Source organism: Pocillopora verrucosa, chromosome 11 (assembly GCF_036669915.1).
Source record: "Pocillopora verrucosa isolate sample1 chromosome 11, ASM3666991v2, whole genome shotgun sequence".
NCBI lineage: Eukaryota > Metazoa > Cnidaria > Anthozoa > Scleractinia > Pocilloporidae > Pocillopora > Pocillopora verrucosa.
In genome coordinates, this window is record NC_089322.1 from 15663092 (window position 1) to 15677570 (window position 14479).

At 39.3% G+C, this 14479-nt stretch overlaps 1 protein-coding gene across 2 annotated transcripts; it reads right to left on the bottom strand.

The window, feature by feature from the left end:
* Positions 1-1116: 1116 nt before the first annotated feature.
* Positions 1117-9690, bottom strand: LOC131771110 (uncharacterized). 2 transcript variants are annotated; one of them, XM_059086865.2, is made up of 4 exons: positions 9594-9690; positions 9413-9515; positions 8539-8621; positions 1117-6123 (listed from the first exon to the last, which is right to left on the bottom strand). In XM_059086865.2, exons 3-4 carry the CDS (start codon positions 8588-8590, stop codon positions 1208-1210), a joined length of 4968 nt encoding a protein of 1655 aa, XP_058942848.2. In that variant the 5' UTR covers positions 8591-8621; positions 9413-9515; positions 9594-9690; the 3' UTR covers positions 1117-1207. The 2 variants fall into 2 exon arrangements, with proteins under 2 accessions (XP_058942848.2, XP_066030675.1); XM_066174578.1 differs by having other exon boundaries at positions 8539-8627.
* Between the last annotated feature and the right edge of the window lie 4789 nt (positions 9691-14479).

A 14479-nucleotide genomic window follows, 5' to 3' on the forward strand; every position in this document is an offset into this window, starting at 1 on the left:
ATCTGAAATCAGATCTTGCATTAATCCTGGGTTATCTTAGCCCAGCTTTAACAACCCAACCCTGATCCTAATCACATGGGAAGTTTGAGCTTGAGGTTCATGAAATGAAAGAAAGATGATATCAATATCAGTATCTAAGCAACTGCCCACCTACCCCTCCCCTAATCCAACATTAACCCAAACTTGTTATCAATTGACTGTTTTTGAGTTAGGGGAGGGGTAGGTGGGCAGTTGCCCAGATACTGATCTTGATCCAAAAGATGATCATTCGAGTTTCAATGTGGTAGCCGAGGTTATGGACGTTTAACCCTTTAATTCCTGAGAATGACTAAGACAGAATTTCTCCTCATTATATCTAGACAATATTACACACACAAGTGATGAGAATAAAGAAAAATGTCAGTTATGGGATTATATTGCTAATTCATCCCATACCAAATTCTCCAAAGAAACATAATGAGAATCGTTTGGCAGACAGTCAGAAGAATTACCAATGAGATCTTGGGAGTTAAGGGGTTAAGTCCTAGGTTAATTGATATCCCGGTTTCCTAGTTCGCAGTAGCTGTATTTTCAGTTTAATATAGCGTGCAGAGCAGGCGTAATTTTGGCGAGCGAGTGCTCAGTATTTTCTCAACGAAATTTGTGGCCGCCATCTTCGATTTAATTGGCAACGGAAGCCACCATATTTTGAAGCTATCTGTACACAGATTTTCGTATCGAGAGTCCCATATTCTAGTTTTTCCCCAAAAAATTGGAAATTTTTGGGGTTGGTCGGCCAGATCCTAGATGTTATGGGCGTCAGGATTTTAGACTCGTATATGTATATCTTTACAATACAATTTTTGTGTCAAAATTCACACAGATCTATCGAACTTCCATAGTGCTATAAGACTTCGAGCAAAACTGCACTACGAGCGTATTTATTGTTGTAATCCTTGAAATCTTTTTTTATCGACGTTGCGGTTGTGCTCTCCCTCCTCTGTTGCTATAACTTGACTCCCCTTCTCGATTAATTATCCCACTGCTCTCTTTTATGAATCAGAAATTTAAAGGAACAATTTAAATCAAACCACAAACGTGGGATCAGTTTATCTCCTTTATTCTGGATAACTGATAATAACTTAAGTTTGCACCTTTGGTTTTTGAACTGAAAACCATAACGAAAACTACCTTTCGCTCACATTTTCATAATTCAGCTTGTTGTTGATCACTTGGAGGCTTCCGTGGGTTTGGTATTAACAGTGCCAAGGATAACCATGTCGCCTGGAATGTAGACCTCCGTCAAGACAAACACTTTCTGGCTTGGGAAGAGAACCTGAGTGAGCGCAAATGCAGATATGCTTCGAAAGTTGAACTGCAGACCTGACAAGTAGTTGCCCACATTGCTGGTGATCGTGTTCCTCGCAGTTGTGTAGGTTTGGGCCCGGAAAAAATCAGTCCAATGATATACGCTACTTGCGGATCCAGATTTGGACTCTTCTGTATACGATATCGTCAATTCGTTGTCAATGGAGGCCTTGAAGGTTCTCACGTAATTGGTGCTGAAGGTAACTGACTTATAATTAGTCTCGTCATAACAGCTTGACAATCGCCCAGGACAATGATGAGTGACGTATGGGATGGATAACTGCAAGTTGTTGTTGATCCAGTGCACTTGAAGTTTCTGCCCATTGCTTAAAGGTTTAACTGTGAGGGTGTTTCCTGGCATAACGAAGGTATAAGGGTATGTCCCTGCATATCGATCAAATTTAAGAGTCATATAAATACTGTGAGATGCACCATCGTCTCCCTTTACGTACAAGGCTTGCTGATTTGGTGATATCGATTGACCTGGAAGAACTTCTGTGTGGGCACCAAACTTGAATTTCTTTTTGATGTCTTCTCTTATGATATCGTCAAAGATCACTCTATTACTGATGAACAAGGCAACTTCAAATGTATTGGGAATAATTTTCTGGTCAATCGAAAGCGGGTCGTTAAAGTCCTTTTTCGTTTGATCTGTTACAATCGATTTTGCCGAACGTGTTTTAAAAAAGATATACAATGTCCCGTAGCCGGAAGTGGCAGTTTCGAATCCACCCGTGGCAAGGTAGAACTTGTCTGGCACAAGACCGGCTGGTGTGAGCTTATCTTCGTAAGTTATTCGAGCCAATTCGTAATTCTCTGATTTTAACTTGGTGTTAAAGTACACCTCTATTTGTGTTTTGATGTTTGCTTTCAGGGTGTCAGTCAAAGGTAACTTTATGACATCGAAAACACCGTCACTTAGATCAAGTACTACTTTGCCTTTTGTGAGCGATCCCTCCAGTTTAAGTAAGTTCATGGTGCCAGTTATCTCAGTTTTGTCTGTAACTGCTGCAGTTTCATTGTAATTATACTTGTCTTCACTTCTCTTAATGAACTCCCAGTACTCCACGGTCGCCTTTTTGATTTTGATTTTCAGAGTTGCCCTGTTTTGGTTGTTTCTAATAAACTGAATAACGGGTGGACCGACATCCATTATGATTCTAGCTTCGAGTTTGGATCCTCTGGTATCTTGGACTAAAGATCTTTCGGTTGCTATATTCTTAACGAATCCAGCGTTGGTTTTACTGTCGTACTGATTCTTCCAAAGTTGATTCACGCGCTCGGCGCTTACTGCCATAATGGCATCCCATTCACGAACCAATGAGCGACCGCTCAAATCTTGGAGAAGCTTTTCTTTGCTTCCTAACACGTCGTCGGAGAGGTGACGCTCGAACTGTTGATCGTTGTTGGTGGATTTTGGGGGGTGGAAGATGACATTCACGAAGAATTTGATCCTGAGAGTAGTAAGGGCTGTCGAGAACTGGATTCCTTGGTTGGTGGTAACTTTTGGAAAACGGAAGATCCAAGTGTCAAAAGGAGTCATTTTTATAAACTTGTTAGCGAAGTCTGGAGATGGGTTGACTTCCACGACTGGGTTTCCCGTTTTAATGTTATAGACAAAGCGATATTCAGTGGGTGTGCTTGTAAAGGACTTGGGATTACGATCAAGGTCTCTGTCTTCGAATGAGTCACCCAAAGCAGTGGCTTGAACATATGCAGTGTCATCTTTAGACTGTGCAATATTGTCTGCTTTTACTTCTATTTTCACAACACGGACTCGCACATACTCATGGAAAGGAAGAGAGGTCAGTGGAATTCTAATTGCGTATCCTTCTTCAGATAGCAAAGCTTTGACGGGCACATTAGAAACTGGGAATCTTATGGGCTCTTTTAGGTTCACAGGGCTTGTGGGAAAATTTTCCAATGCTAAAATAGACGATTGCACCTGACGAATGGCCGCTGCCTGAATGGCCATGGTGTCGTAGCTTGTTACCAGCGTTGGGTTTTGAAGATAGTGGTACTGCAAAGCGGCATCCATGGTGACAAACGTTTGGATGAGCTGTGAACGTACTTGATTCTCCTTCATTTTGATAATGTTACCGATTTCGAAAAGATCAGTAGTTTTAGCATCGTTATCCGAGAGGTCTGTTTGCGTCAATGTTGTCTTGAGTTTTCTTAAACGAGTGCTCTGTCTCTTGGCAAGATCTCGCTGCATTTCAATTTGTATTTGTTTGTATTTTCTTTCGGCTACGTTCGCAGCAATGTTTACGTATCTCTTGCCCCTCGATGATAAACGTTTTGCCTCACGCTGAAAATCCAACGCCTCCCCAGCCACCTGTTCTGGTAAAAAGCCCGACGTACTTGTATACGACACGACATCATTTTCAAAATCTTCCCAATCCTGCATTGATGGGAAACTATCTTTACTGATAGATGAACTTGGAATGTTACCTAAGGCTCGGTTGACCGTACCAATATCATTCCTCATATTTCTGCCGAGTGCATAAAGCTTATTAACCTGCTCAATAATTTGGACAACATTCTTTAGCTTTTCCGCAATGCGTATAATACCTGTCAGTTTCTTATCGATATTTGCCAGGCCGACGCCCCCGGTAAACAGCGACCCGATGACTTCAGCAACAGTGAAAATGGCTGAGATTATTTGCTCTGTTAGGTACTGTTGGACTGCCGCAGCCAACGCTTTTCCTTTCTTTTCGACCTCGTCTTGTATTTTTATTATCTCCTGAAGTAACGACTGTGCTTCAGCCTCCTTACGGCTGATTTGATCCTTCTCCAAGTCATGGAGAGCTTGCTGAGTTTTAGCAACATCATCTTGGTACTTGGCATTCACTTCAGCTTGTGCGACCAAGAAAGTACCAGAGCTTTTGACATTTTCGTTGAGTTCTTGCAAAGAAGTGGTTATTTTCTCCAGCTGTTTGCGGCGTTGTATTTCGGTGGAGACTGTTTTGTAGGTGGTTTCGTAGTTGGCAACGGCTGTCAGTAGTTTATCGTAGAGCGGTTTGTATTGAAGGAAGGTTAATCTAGGAACAATGAGTCTTGACTTGGCGTATTCTGTCAGCTGGGTCTTACTTAAGAGTAATGCACGACCAAGGACCATTTCAAGGTCGGGGGATAAGGGTGAAGATTTCGTAAGGGTCTCTATAATCCAATTCAAACTTTCGCCAGCTGTTTTCCCCGCACTATTAACTAAACTGGGTGAGGAACGGACAGCCAAAATGCTTTGTACGCTAGTCACAGCTAGCTCTAAGCTGTTCACAAAGCTTTGGTAGACCCACCTTGCTTCATGAGATTTTCCATCACTGTCGTACAGTTCCGCTGCAGTTTTCTTATCGGGGTAGAGCAGTTTCTTGGTATTGTCGACTTTGACTGTAAATTGGTTGGATTGGTCTTCCAAAGTCTTGTATACGTAGTCGTTTGCGTAAGTGTTATGTGTGCCGGTCTTGGTTTGGGTGAGCTTCAATATTCCACGAAAGGTTTTGGCAAATATTTTAACGACAGGCTCAGAATTTTCATGGGATCCAACAATTATTTCTGGGACCTTGTTACCAGAGGATAAAGCTAAGAACTCTCGGCACACAAGATAAATCTGTTTTGAGCCGGGAAGCATCAGCTTGGCAGTTGCGCTGATTTGTAAGACATCTGCAAAGATGAATAAATGTGTGACGAACTTAGGGTCTGAAATGACTAAATCATCCAGCTTAAAGCTCATTTGGCTTATGGTGACGTAGTTAGTAGCAGTGGATGTGACAAGATCCGGGTTGAAACTTCCATAAAAACCAGCAACATTAGGGTCTATGAGCAGAGGAAAGTTAGGGTGACTGGCTGCCCCAAATTTCTGGAAAATTGTCGCAGATAGTACATCGTTCCACTTCGACTTAGAAGGTGATTCTGCCGTGAAGAGTGTGTTGATAATCCCTTTGAAGGAAAGGCTCATTGGGATTAATGTTGTGAGGTTGTCAGTGTCCTGGTAAGCTTGTGTTACTAAAAACATAAAGATGCTCTCCTTCACTTTGTAGACATCGTCCTTCAGTTTCGGTAGGATATTCTTCAAAGCCATATCACCGCTCGCCGCCAAAATCTTTCCTGCTTCAAGAGTAAACCCCTGTTCGCCATCTCTTGGCTGGGTAAACGGGCGGAAAGAGTAACCTCTGGGACCAAAGCTGAATGAAGTATCTTCGAAGGGAAAGAATTTACGGACTTTCTCGGAACCGATTTCTTGGTCGTACACAAATACTTGGTAAATAAAGTCTCCCATCTCATAACTGGAAACGTAATGTGTACCGTATTTTGAAAAAAGAGCTGTTATCTCGTCACTTGTCGCATCTGAGGAAACGGAGGTTGAGTCAAGATTTGAAAATTCTGAATTGGTGATGATGTTAGTGCTTATTCTTTTCCAATAACGTGCCAGAACGTAAGATTTCCCCACCATGTTGCTAGGAGTTATCCCAAGGAGTTGGGCATAGGAATCCATGTTAGTTGACCTCGGTTGATAGGTAAATGCTGCCGCGTCACGGATCTCGTCCTCAAAACGCCAAATGGCGAAGAATTGTTTGATCAAATCCTTTTCATCTGGATGGTAGGTCACCTGGATAAAGTCACCGAAATATGTGATGTCACTCTTGGTGGTTTGATGCTGTACGTTTTTTAACAACGTGGACTTTTCCACAGGGTAAAACAGTGGACTGATATTATCATCACTCGGTAAGACTGGCTTCAAACCATCAAGAATGCTGAATGGTTTGCCAAGCTTGTTGGCTGAAATGGAATCAAAGGAAGTCAGAAAATTAGTTACAGTGGATTGAAATTTACCTTGCGAAAAAAACGAAAAAAAAACATGTACTCTTTTAATATCTTTTTCCCAGCTATTGTAGTATCTTCATTGGGTTGCATTCTGTTTCCTCGTAAAGGAAAAAAATTTGTACAATGCATACCTCTTCATCATTATCATCATTATCATCTTTATTTACCTTATTTACACAATACAAAAATTTATTTACAGCGTTAATAGGCGAGGAGACCCAGGAAGCTACCGGGCTTTTGGGAGAGCCACCTCACTTACAATAATAAATAAAGGAAAGAAAAAGCGCTGCGAATGTGCGGCTAGGCCAATTCAGAGATTATTTAAATAAAAAATCTGGCATTTTTGTCTTAAAGCCAAACAGGTTTGACGAACAAGTTACTGAAACAGGAAGAGAGTTCCAAATTTTAGGACCTTGGTAGAGAATTGCAAATTACTTGAGATTTGTATGGCATAAATGGGTTCGATAATTACTGGCTGTTCTTGTGTCAGAGTAGCGAATTTGGCTATTCGTTACAAGAAGATTGAGGGGCAATGGGGGAAATAAGTTATTTTTATAATAAAATATGAATTTGGCGATTTAAAACGTATTGAAATCAAGTTAATTCAAGTTGTAGAAAAGAAAAGGAAATTGGAATAAATCTCGAAGAGGAAACAAGAATTGGACCTTATCATAACGATAATACAAATGATATTAATAATGATGATAATAATGACAATAATAATAATAATAATAATAATGTAATACAAATTTTAAGAGGAGACCTCCATCACTCGAAGTGGTTGGCATCACTTTAAGTGGTTTTTATGGGGGTCCTCTGAAGAATAAGTAAACCAAAAATATCTAAAAATAAACATCCATTAAATCAAATCAGCAAAAATTTATTTCAAAAGTGCTAATTAAAGCGTGTTGGGGCCAGTTACGCTTGGCAAAATAAATACGAAACAACAACTTCTATGCGTCCAGGTTCCTTGTATTCATGTACAGGATAATCACAACGAATGACAAATGAGGATCTATCTTGCGAAGATTCGAAGTTGTTGCTTCTTACCCAGCCTAAAAATTCTTCGCTTAAACTAACTCGGCAAAAACGGCAAAAAAAAAACTGCAAGTAACGCTTAAGCAATGCACATGGCGTGGGAAACTGCGCCCTCGGTATATTGTCAGCGGCGCTTTAATCTGTACGTAAATGCAACGAATCTTAAAAAGCATATTTAAATGCCATTTAAACTTGAGGACGCCATAACTCTTTAACTCGTCTAAACTAAACGAAGATAAAACACTTAAAAACGTATTTAAGTTCCTATTAAAAATTGAGCAAGGTACAGTGGTTTTTTTTTAATTCGTTTGGCAAGGAAGCCCTTTTGATTAAAGCTCTAAAATATGTATTCCGAACACACGAAGTACGTGCATCACTCCTCACTTTCTCGCTCTCGCACACACGTTAAGTTCCCGGATACATATGCGAACTACTGCTGTCCTAATACACTACACCGACGACCATCCAATCAGTAGTTGGGATGTTATAACACTGTGCTATGGGCGCTCGTGGTGGGCTAGGCCGTTTATTTACGTCGATGGTCACAAACTTTTTGCATACTGTTAGGATGGAATTGTCGTTGTGTGATGCCTATGCGCAGTGATGATGTAAATGAAGAACAGCATTTTATAACGCAACTTTACATAACACGCTTCATCTGAGTGGTCGACTAATTTATTGTTAAAGTCTACACACCACTGTAAATCCTATAATGGTATGAAATCCCGCAACAAAAACGAGTACAAATTAAAAATTAAACGATTTGGGGAAACAATTATTCAGTTACCAAGAAGATTGATAAGATTGCAAGTATGTGGTTGAACTAAAAGGATAGCGTTGTAAACTTTAAATTAAACACGCAGTAAAAGTAAAAAACCACAATTTCTCAAGACCTCTGTCACAGAAACAAAAGTTCCTATTTTCTTCGTTTCAAGGAATCGATCACAATGAATTTATAGGCATTTCGTTCAAGAATTTTCCTGAAAGTCTTATGAAATCCATAAATTCACTCATTGTCGTTCTTTGTTGTTCATTCTCTCTCGAGCGCTTTGATTGGTTTTTACGTCCCTCTTCTGATTGTGTTTGCTAAAACTCAGCGACTTGATCACAAAGTAGACGATGAATTAATTATTCTCTCGGGTAAAACGCGTTTACAGTTATGCTTTAGGGGTAATGAAACACATTTTCTCCGCTTCTTTAACACGGTAAACCCATTAGAGTCGTGAGTGTTGGGAAAGCACTCGAAGAGCTTGCAAAGCGTGACCGTGTTTTCTCGACATCCCGCGTGTTCGTTATTGTGAATTAATAGTATTGTTGCTTAAGAGTTCTCACCTTGAATTCCCTGTAGCACAGCAAGAAAAACGAAAGTGACGGCTACAGCCATGTTTCGTAAACACCCTCCGACAGTAAAGCGCCTGAAACTCAAAAAGTAAATGCAAAATTTCAAAATACAACATTTAAACAACGTGCGACTAACCTGAAAAAAATTAAGAAAAGAAACTAAGTTGCGCTAAATCTAATGATGATTAGCAAATATCGCAGTTATGTTAGGGTGAAATGATGAGAAGACACAATAATCCTTTTACATCTACGAAGGTTTTATACGACAACAAAATCTATTAATTATTAAAATCTATTGTAAGGAAAAGTTGGAACCACTCGCGCAAATGGTCGACGCCTTTTTCGGTCTTTCAATCCAGTTTCCTCTTTGAAGAGCTAAGGCGATAAGTTGTGACTTGAAAAATTGCTAATCACTTCCTTGGCAACATTTTTTATTCTCTTCCCACTCCGCGCGTTTCCGATGCTGTTCATTTGAAAGCAACCTCTGAGGCTTATTTCTCTCTTCTGCTTCTCTTAACTCATTACTTCGATTCCTAACATCAGTATGCATATTCCCCATACTGTTTTTTCTACATTTCCATAAGTGCTGACAAGAAGAATTTGTTCAACAATCAAGAGCTCTTTAAGTTTGTGATCATTTCCTTTATTCTCGTTACCATAATGTTTAATCCTGGCGTGATTTTGTAAGGAGAAATTAGATGCTAGTCACTCTTAGGGGTCTCTATTTTTAAGGGAATTTTTGCGAGTATCAGATGCTAAAACCCCTCAAGCACTTTCCCACCTGAGCACAGATTCGGCTTTATCTATCATCATTTGTTGTTAAGACTTGAAGCTATTTTGTTGTACGTGTTTTTTAGTTACTTACCTTTTGTTAGGGGATCTCTTTGTTACCGGCCACTCGTTAGTAAATGAAACTTGAAAAATCTATTACTCGGTAAACCGTTCTTGGGCTGTTTTCGCTGAGTCTTCTGTAAAATAAAACAAATGTCATGAAAAGTAATATTGTGAAGTTATTCTAAGAATATGAAGTTATGTTTTAACGTTACCCTTGCTGCTCTCGCTTTAAGAGTCAAGGCACTGTGAGGAGGAGACCTCGCCTTAGAGTTCATAAAATTTGTGTGCGTGGGTTTTATTAAGATTACATCACCACTTTTCACGGATCACTGATTAGGGCGCTTGATGATGACTGACCCGTTGCAAGAAATCGTAAAAACAGTACAGTTTAAATAATTGATCTTCCTTCGAGTTGTTGAAATTTCAATTGTTTTTTTGCACGGGTTGATGTTTACGTCTGGAAGATATTTTGTTGTGAAAATTAATCGATCCTATCAGATTTCCTAAACGCAGACTCGGTGCTTGCATATTCGGTTGTTCTCTACTTTTTATACCTTTTGAAAATTTTCCAATTTTTCTTTTTTCTTTCATTTACTTTGTAACAGGCTGAACCATTAAAATTTAACCAGAAAAATTGTTTGGGCTGTTATTGTTTCATAATCAAGTGAAAAAAAACTTTCGAATCACTGAAAGCGCGGCAAGAGAAGCAGAAAAAAAAAACGAAGAACATGAACTCCCACAGTATGAACAAGAGCAAGCGTTTTTAACACACAAAGTTCGCTTTAAGGGCGTCGCTGTATTGATATTTACAGTCTCACATCGTCGTTGGTTCAATGAACAAGACTTTTTAGACTTAGGGTCTTTAAACAGATTTCAGTATCATGATACACTTAATAACTCATTTTGATTTGTTTATGGCCTCTCTTAAAGGCTTTCCTCCGGGTCTCTAACCATTGTTTCGTTTTAAACAAATCATAATGGGGTATTTGTGTCATGGCCTGAACAAGATAGTGAAGGCAAAGAAAAAAATAGGTCATAAACTGTTCCTCGTAATATAAATTTTATTTGACATATGTCCGAATATTTGATTTTTTGTCTTCATTCCAATATAAAATTCATCGACCTTCTTCCAGAATAGCTTCTCTTTTTCGTGACCACCGCCTGGCTTGTGGAAAACATTTGATTGACAAGATCTCAAGGAAACTAATTTAAAGCAGGTACAACTGAGTTTCACCGGAGCCACAAGAAAAGATCCATCGGGCATTCGACAGGTTTCAGACACTGGGAACAACATGGTATGGCAGATTCACGTCGCGTTTCGCACGATGTTACGGCTATTCTGGACAAAAGGAAATTGGTTTGAATCAGATTTACAGATCTACAGTTCTGAGCGAGGGAGGCCAATTTTTCGGGGGAGGAAGCGGAATCATGAATCATGAATCAGAGCGGTTAAATTAGAAGGAATCTTGAATTTTTCTTGTTAAAAACTAAAGAGTCGTGAATCACGAGATAAAGTTGACAAATGAATTATAAATATCGATGAGACTGTTTTGGTTGAAATTAATGAAAGTTTCGAGATACCGTGGGCTCGAGAAATCGGTGTTCTGCCTCAATTTTAACCACTACAATTGCAATTGTACAATATGGAATAATCGAAACTTTGCGATTTTGTATCGTCTTTAAACCAGTCAGTGGTTTCCTGTCACTCACCCCTGCAAATATGTCGACGAATATTTTGCATACAGTACATCCAACTATCTCTGAGTACTATTTTCTATTTGAGCTTATCGTAAAAAAAAAAGGTTTGAAAAAAAAAGAGGGACCCGAAATAGGAATTCTGTTTCATATACCATCACAACAGACAGGATTGGTTTTGATTATAAGCTTCCGCCTTTTCACTCTCCCCCTTCGTTTGACATATTTCCACAGAATAAATAAAAAATGAACTTTGATGGTCTGAAAAGATGCTCTAGAAGAGACCCATAACAGGTCTTCACTAATGTTCTGTTGGAATTGCGAACTCTTCCAGATAACAATTAAAAAAAATAATTGAGCCAGGCTTCTGGGAAATAGGCCCAACAATTAAGTACTGTATCTTTCAAAGCTTTAGTTGGCTGTAACTTTTTTGACATCTCACCGCGCCAAAAGAAGAGAGTATTGGAGACTTAATTTGCTGACCGTAGTCACCTTGGATTTCACAACCTCGAACGAGTTTGATGGTTTCATGATTAGTTTGCTAACAGTTGTCAATCAAATTTTAATATCAAGCACGTAGAGAAAGATAACTTGAATAACTGTCTTGAAACTAGAATAATCTCATATTTGTCTTGTCCCCAGTGACAAATAATGAAATCAGAGTACTTATCGCTCGTATTTCCTGAAGTTTGGTTTTATCAACCGACGTAAATTAGCTGCCATAGCGAGTTTCTGAAGCTGACGTCTCGTATTCTACTATTGGCTCGGACGAAGGGTTAACGCTCTAAATACGGGGAAAGAAAGCTGAATAAAGGGCGTAACTTGCTGCGTGGGTGGAAGAGCATAGCAGGTTAATTTAGTTTCTTTTAACTGTGTTGATAACGTAAATTGGCCACCGTTAACTGTTTCAAAGTTGAAATTTCTTTCGCTCTGATGAAGGGCTGACACCCGAAACGTCAGCTTTGAAACTCTTTACGGTGGCCAATTTACATTATCAACTCAGTTAAAAAAAACTAAATTAACCTGCTATGCTCTTCCACCCACGCAGCAAGTTGCGCCCTTTATTCAGCTTTCTTGCAAGACCTCCACCAGTATAGTACCACTTACCCCCTTCAATCACTCGCCTGTAAATTCCCGTCTGGCACCTGGCTCTTTGTTTTTTTCTAATAAACCTACATTTTCACAATCGGATGATGTGGAAACGCTAGATTATCATCAGTAAAAGCTAGAAGAAAAACAATTTTAGAGAGAGAGGCGTGAAAGAGAGGCGTGAGTTACAGAGCTTGTGATTTCAACCAAATTCAAGTAACCATAACGGAATCTCAAAGACTTCAAGATCCTTTTTTGTGTTACTAAAAACATAAAGATGCTCTCCTTCACTTTGTAGACATCGTCCTTCAGTTTCGGTAGGATATTCTTCAAAGCCATATCACCGCTCGCCGCCAAAATCTTTCCTGCTTCAAGAGTATACCCCTGTTCGCCATCTCTTGGCTGGGTAAACGGGCGGAAAGAGTAACCTCTGGGACCAAAGCTGAATGAAGTATCTTCGAAGGGAAAGAATTTACTGACTTTCTCGGAACCGATTTCTTGGTCGTACACAAATACTTGGTAAATAAAGTCTCCCATCTCATAACCGGAAACGTAATGTGTACCGTATTTTGAAAAAAGAGCTGTTATTTCGTCACTTGTCGCATCTGAGGAAACGGAGGTTGAGTCAAGATTTGAAAATTCTGAATTGGTGATGATGTTAGTGCTTATTCTTTTCCAATAACGTGCCAGAACGTAAGATTTCCCCACCATGTTGCTAGGAGTTATCCCAAGGAGTTGGGCATAGGAATCCATGTTAGTTGACCTCGGTTGATGGGTAAATGCTGCCGCATCACGGATCTCGTCCTCAAAACGCCAAATGGCGAAGAATTGTTTGATCAAATCCTTTTCATCTGGATGGTAGGTCACCTGGATAAAGTCACCGAAATATGTGATGTCACTCTCGGTGGTTTGATGTCGTACGTTTTTTAACAACGTGGACTTTTCCACAGGGTAAAACAGTGGACTGATATTATCATCACTCGGTAAGACTGGCTTCAAACCATCAAGAATGCTGAATGGTTTGCCAAGCTTGTTGGCTGAAATAGAATCAAAGGAAGTCAGAAAATTAGTTACAGTGGATTGAAATTTACCTTGCGAAAAAAACGAAAAAAAAACATGTACTCTTTTAATATCTTTTTTCCAGCGATTGTAGTATCTTCATTGGGTTGCATTCTGTTTCCTCGTAAAGGAAAAAAATTTGTACAATGCATACTTCTTCATCATTATCATCATTATCATCTTTATTTACCTTATTTACACGATACAAAAATTTATTTACAGCGTTAATAGGCGAGGAGACCTCGAGAGGTCTCGAGAGGCGTGAGTTACAGAGCTTGTGATTTCAACCAAACCATAACGGAATCTCAAAGACTTCAAGATCTTTTTTTTTTTAATAAGTCAGTTTGCAGTGCCAAACGTTGACGAAATTGAGACAAAGAATCAATCATAAAATTTTCTTTTAGCAAACTGGTAGTAATCATGGATTGGAAAAGTACGTTCGGTCTCTGGTAAAATGATATTCAGTAATTGTATTATATTGCCCAGAAATATTCAGGGAAATTTAACTTGTGGGGTGCTTTCAGGCAGTGTCAAAGCCGAACACAGCAATAAGGTTCGATAAAAACAGGTAACTTTCCTAAGAAACTGTGGTGCTGCGTCGGTGGGAGAGTTAAATAGATTAATTTGGTATTATCAACTCATTGATAGTAAAATTTACTAAGTAAGCTTCGATAATTTAACATCTTTTAATGGACTTTATTCGATGGTGATGGCCAAAACGAATGGTAGATTAAAATTAACAGACGGTTATATTGTGTCTTACAGAAGTTCACTAGTTTCAATTCAACAAGAAACTTGTATAACTTTGTAGTCTTTTTGAAAGAATTATTTTCTATTTAAGGGATTGTCCACGTAGTTGGCTATCACATGGAAACGAGTCCCTCTCATGGAATCGAGGCGAGTGGTCAGCTAATCCAGGATAGCACAGCAGTCAAAGTCCACGCATATGTGAACATTTTAATGACCAGATCACTTGCTTTCAGGCTGTCAGAACCAGGTTTTCTCACACAAGTTACAAACAAAGACAAGCCAGTAAGTCAGGGATTTTAACAAGCGTGGAACTTGTTTGGTAAAGCTCAAAAAAGAATGGCAAATCGACAGGATAGCCTAAGAAGCTTCGAAAAGTCTGGGAGTTTCCCTTTTCCCCACTTTTGTTTCCTTACACAGATTCCTATGAACGTTCTTATATTATTTCGCAACTTTTCCGCGAAAGTGGTTGTTTCTTATGTTTTCCTTTGAAATTTTGCGCGCAGCA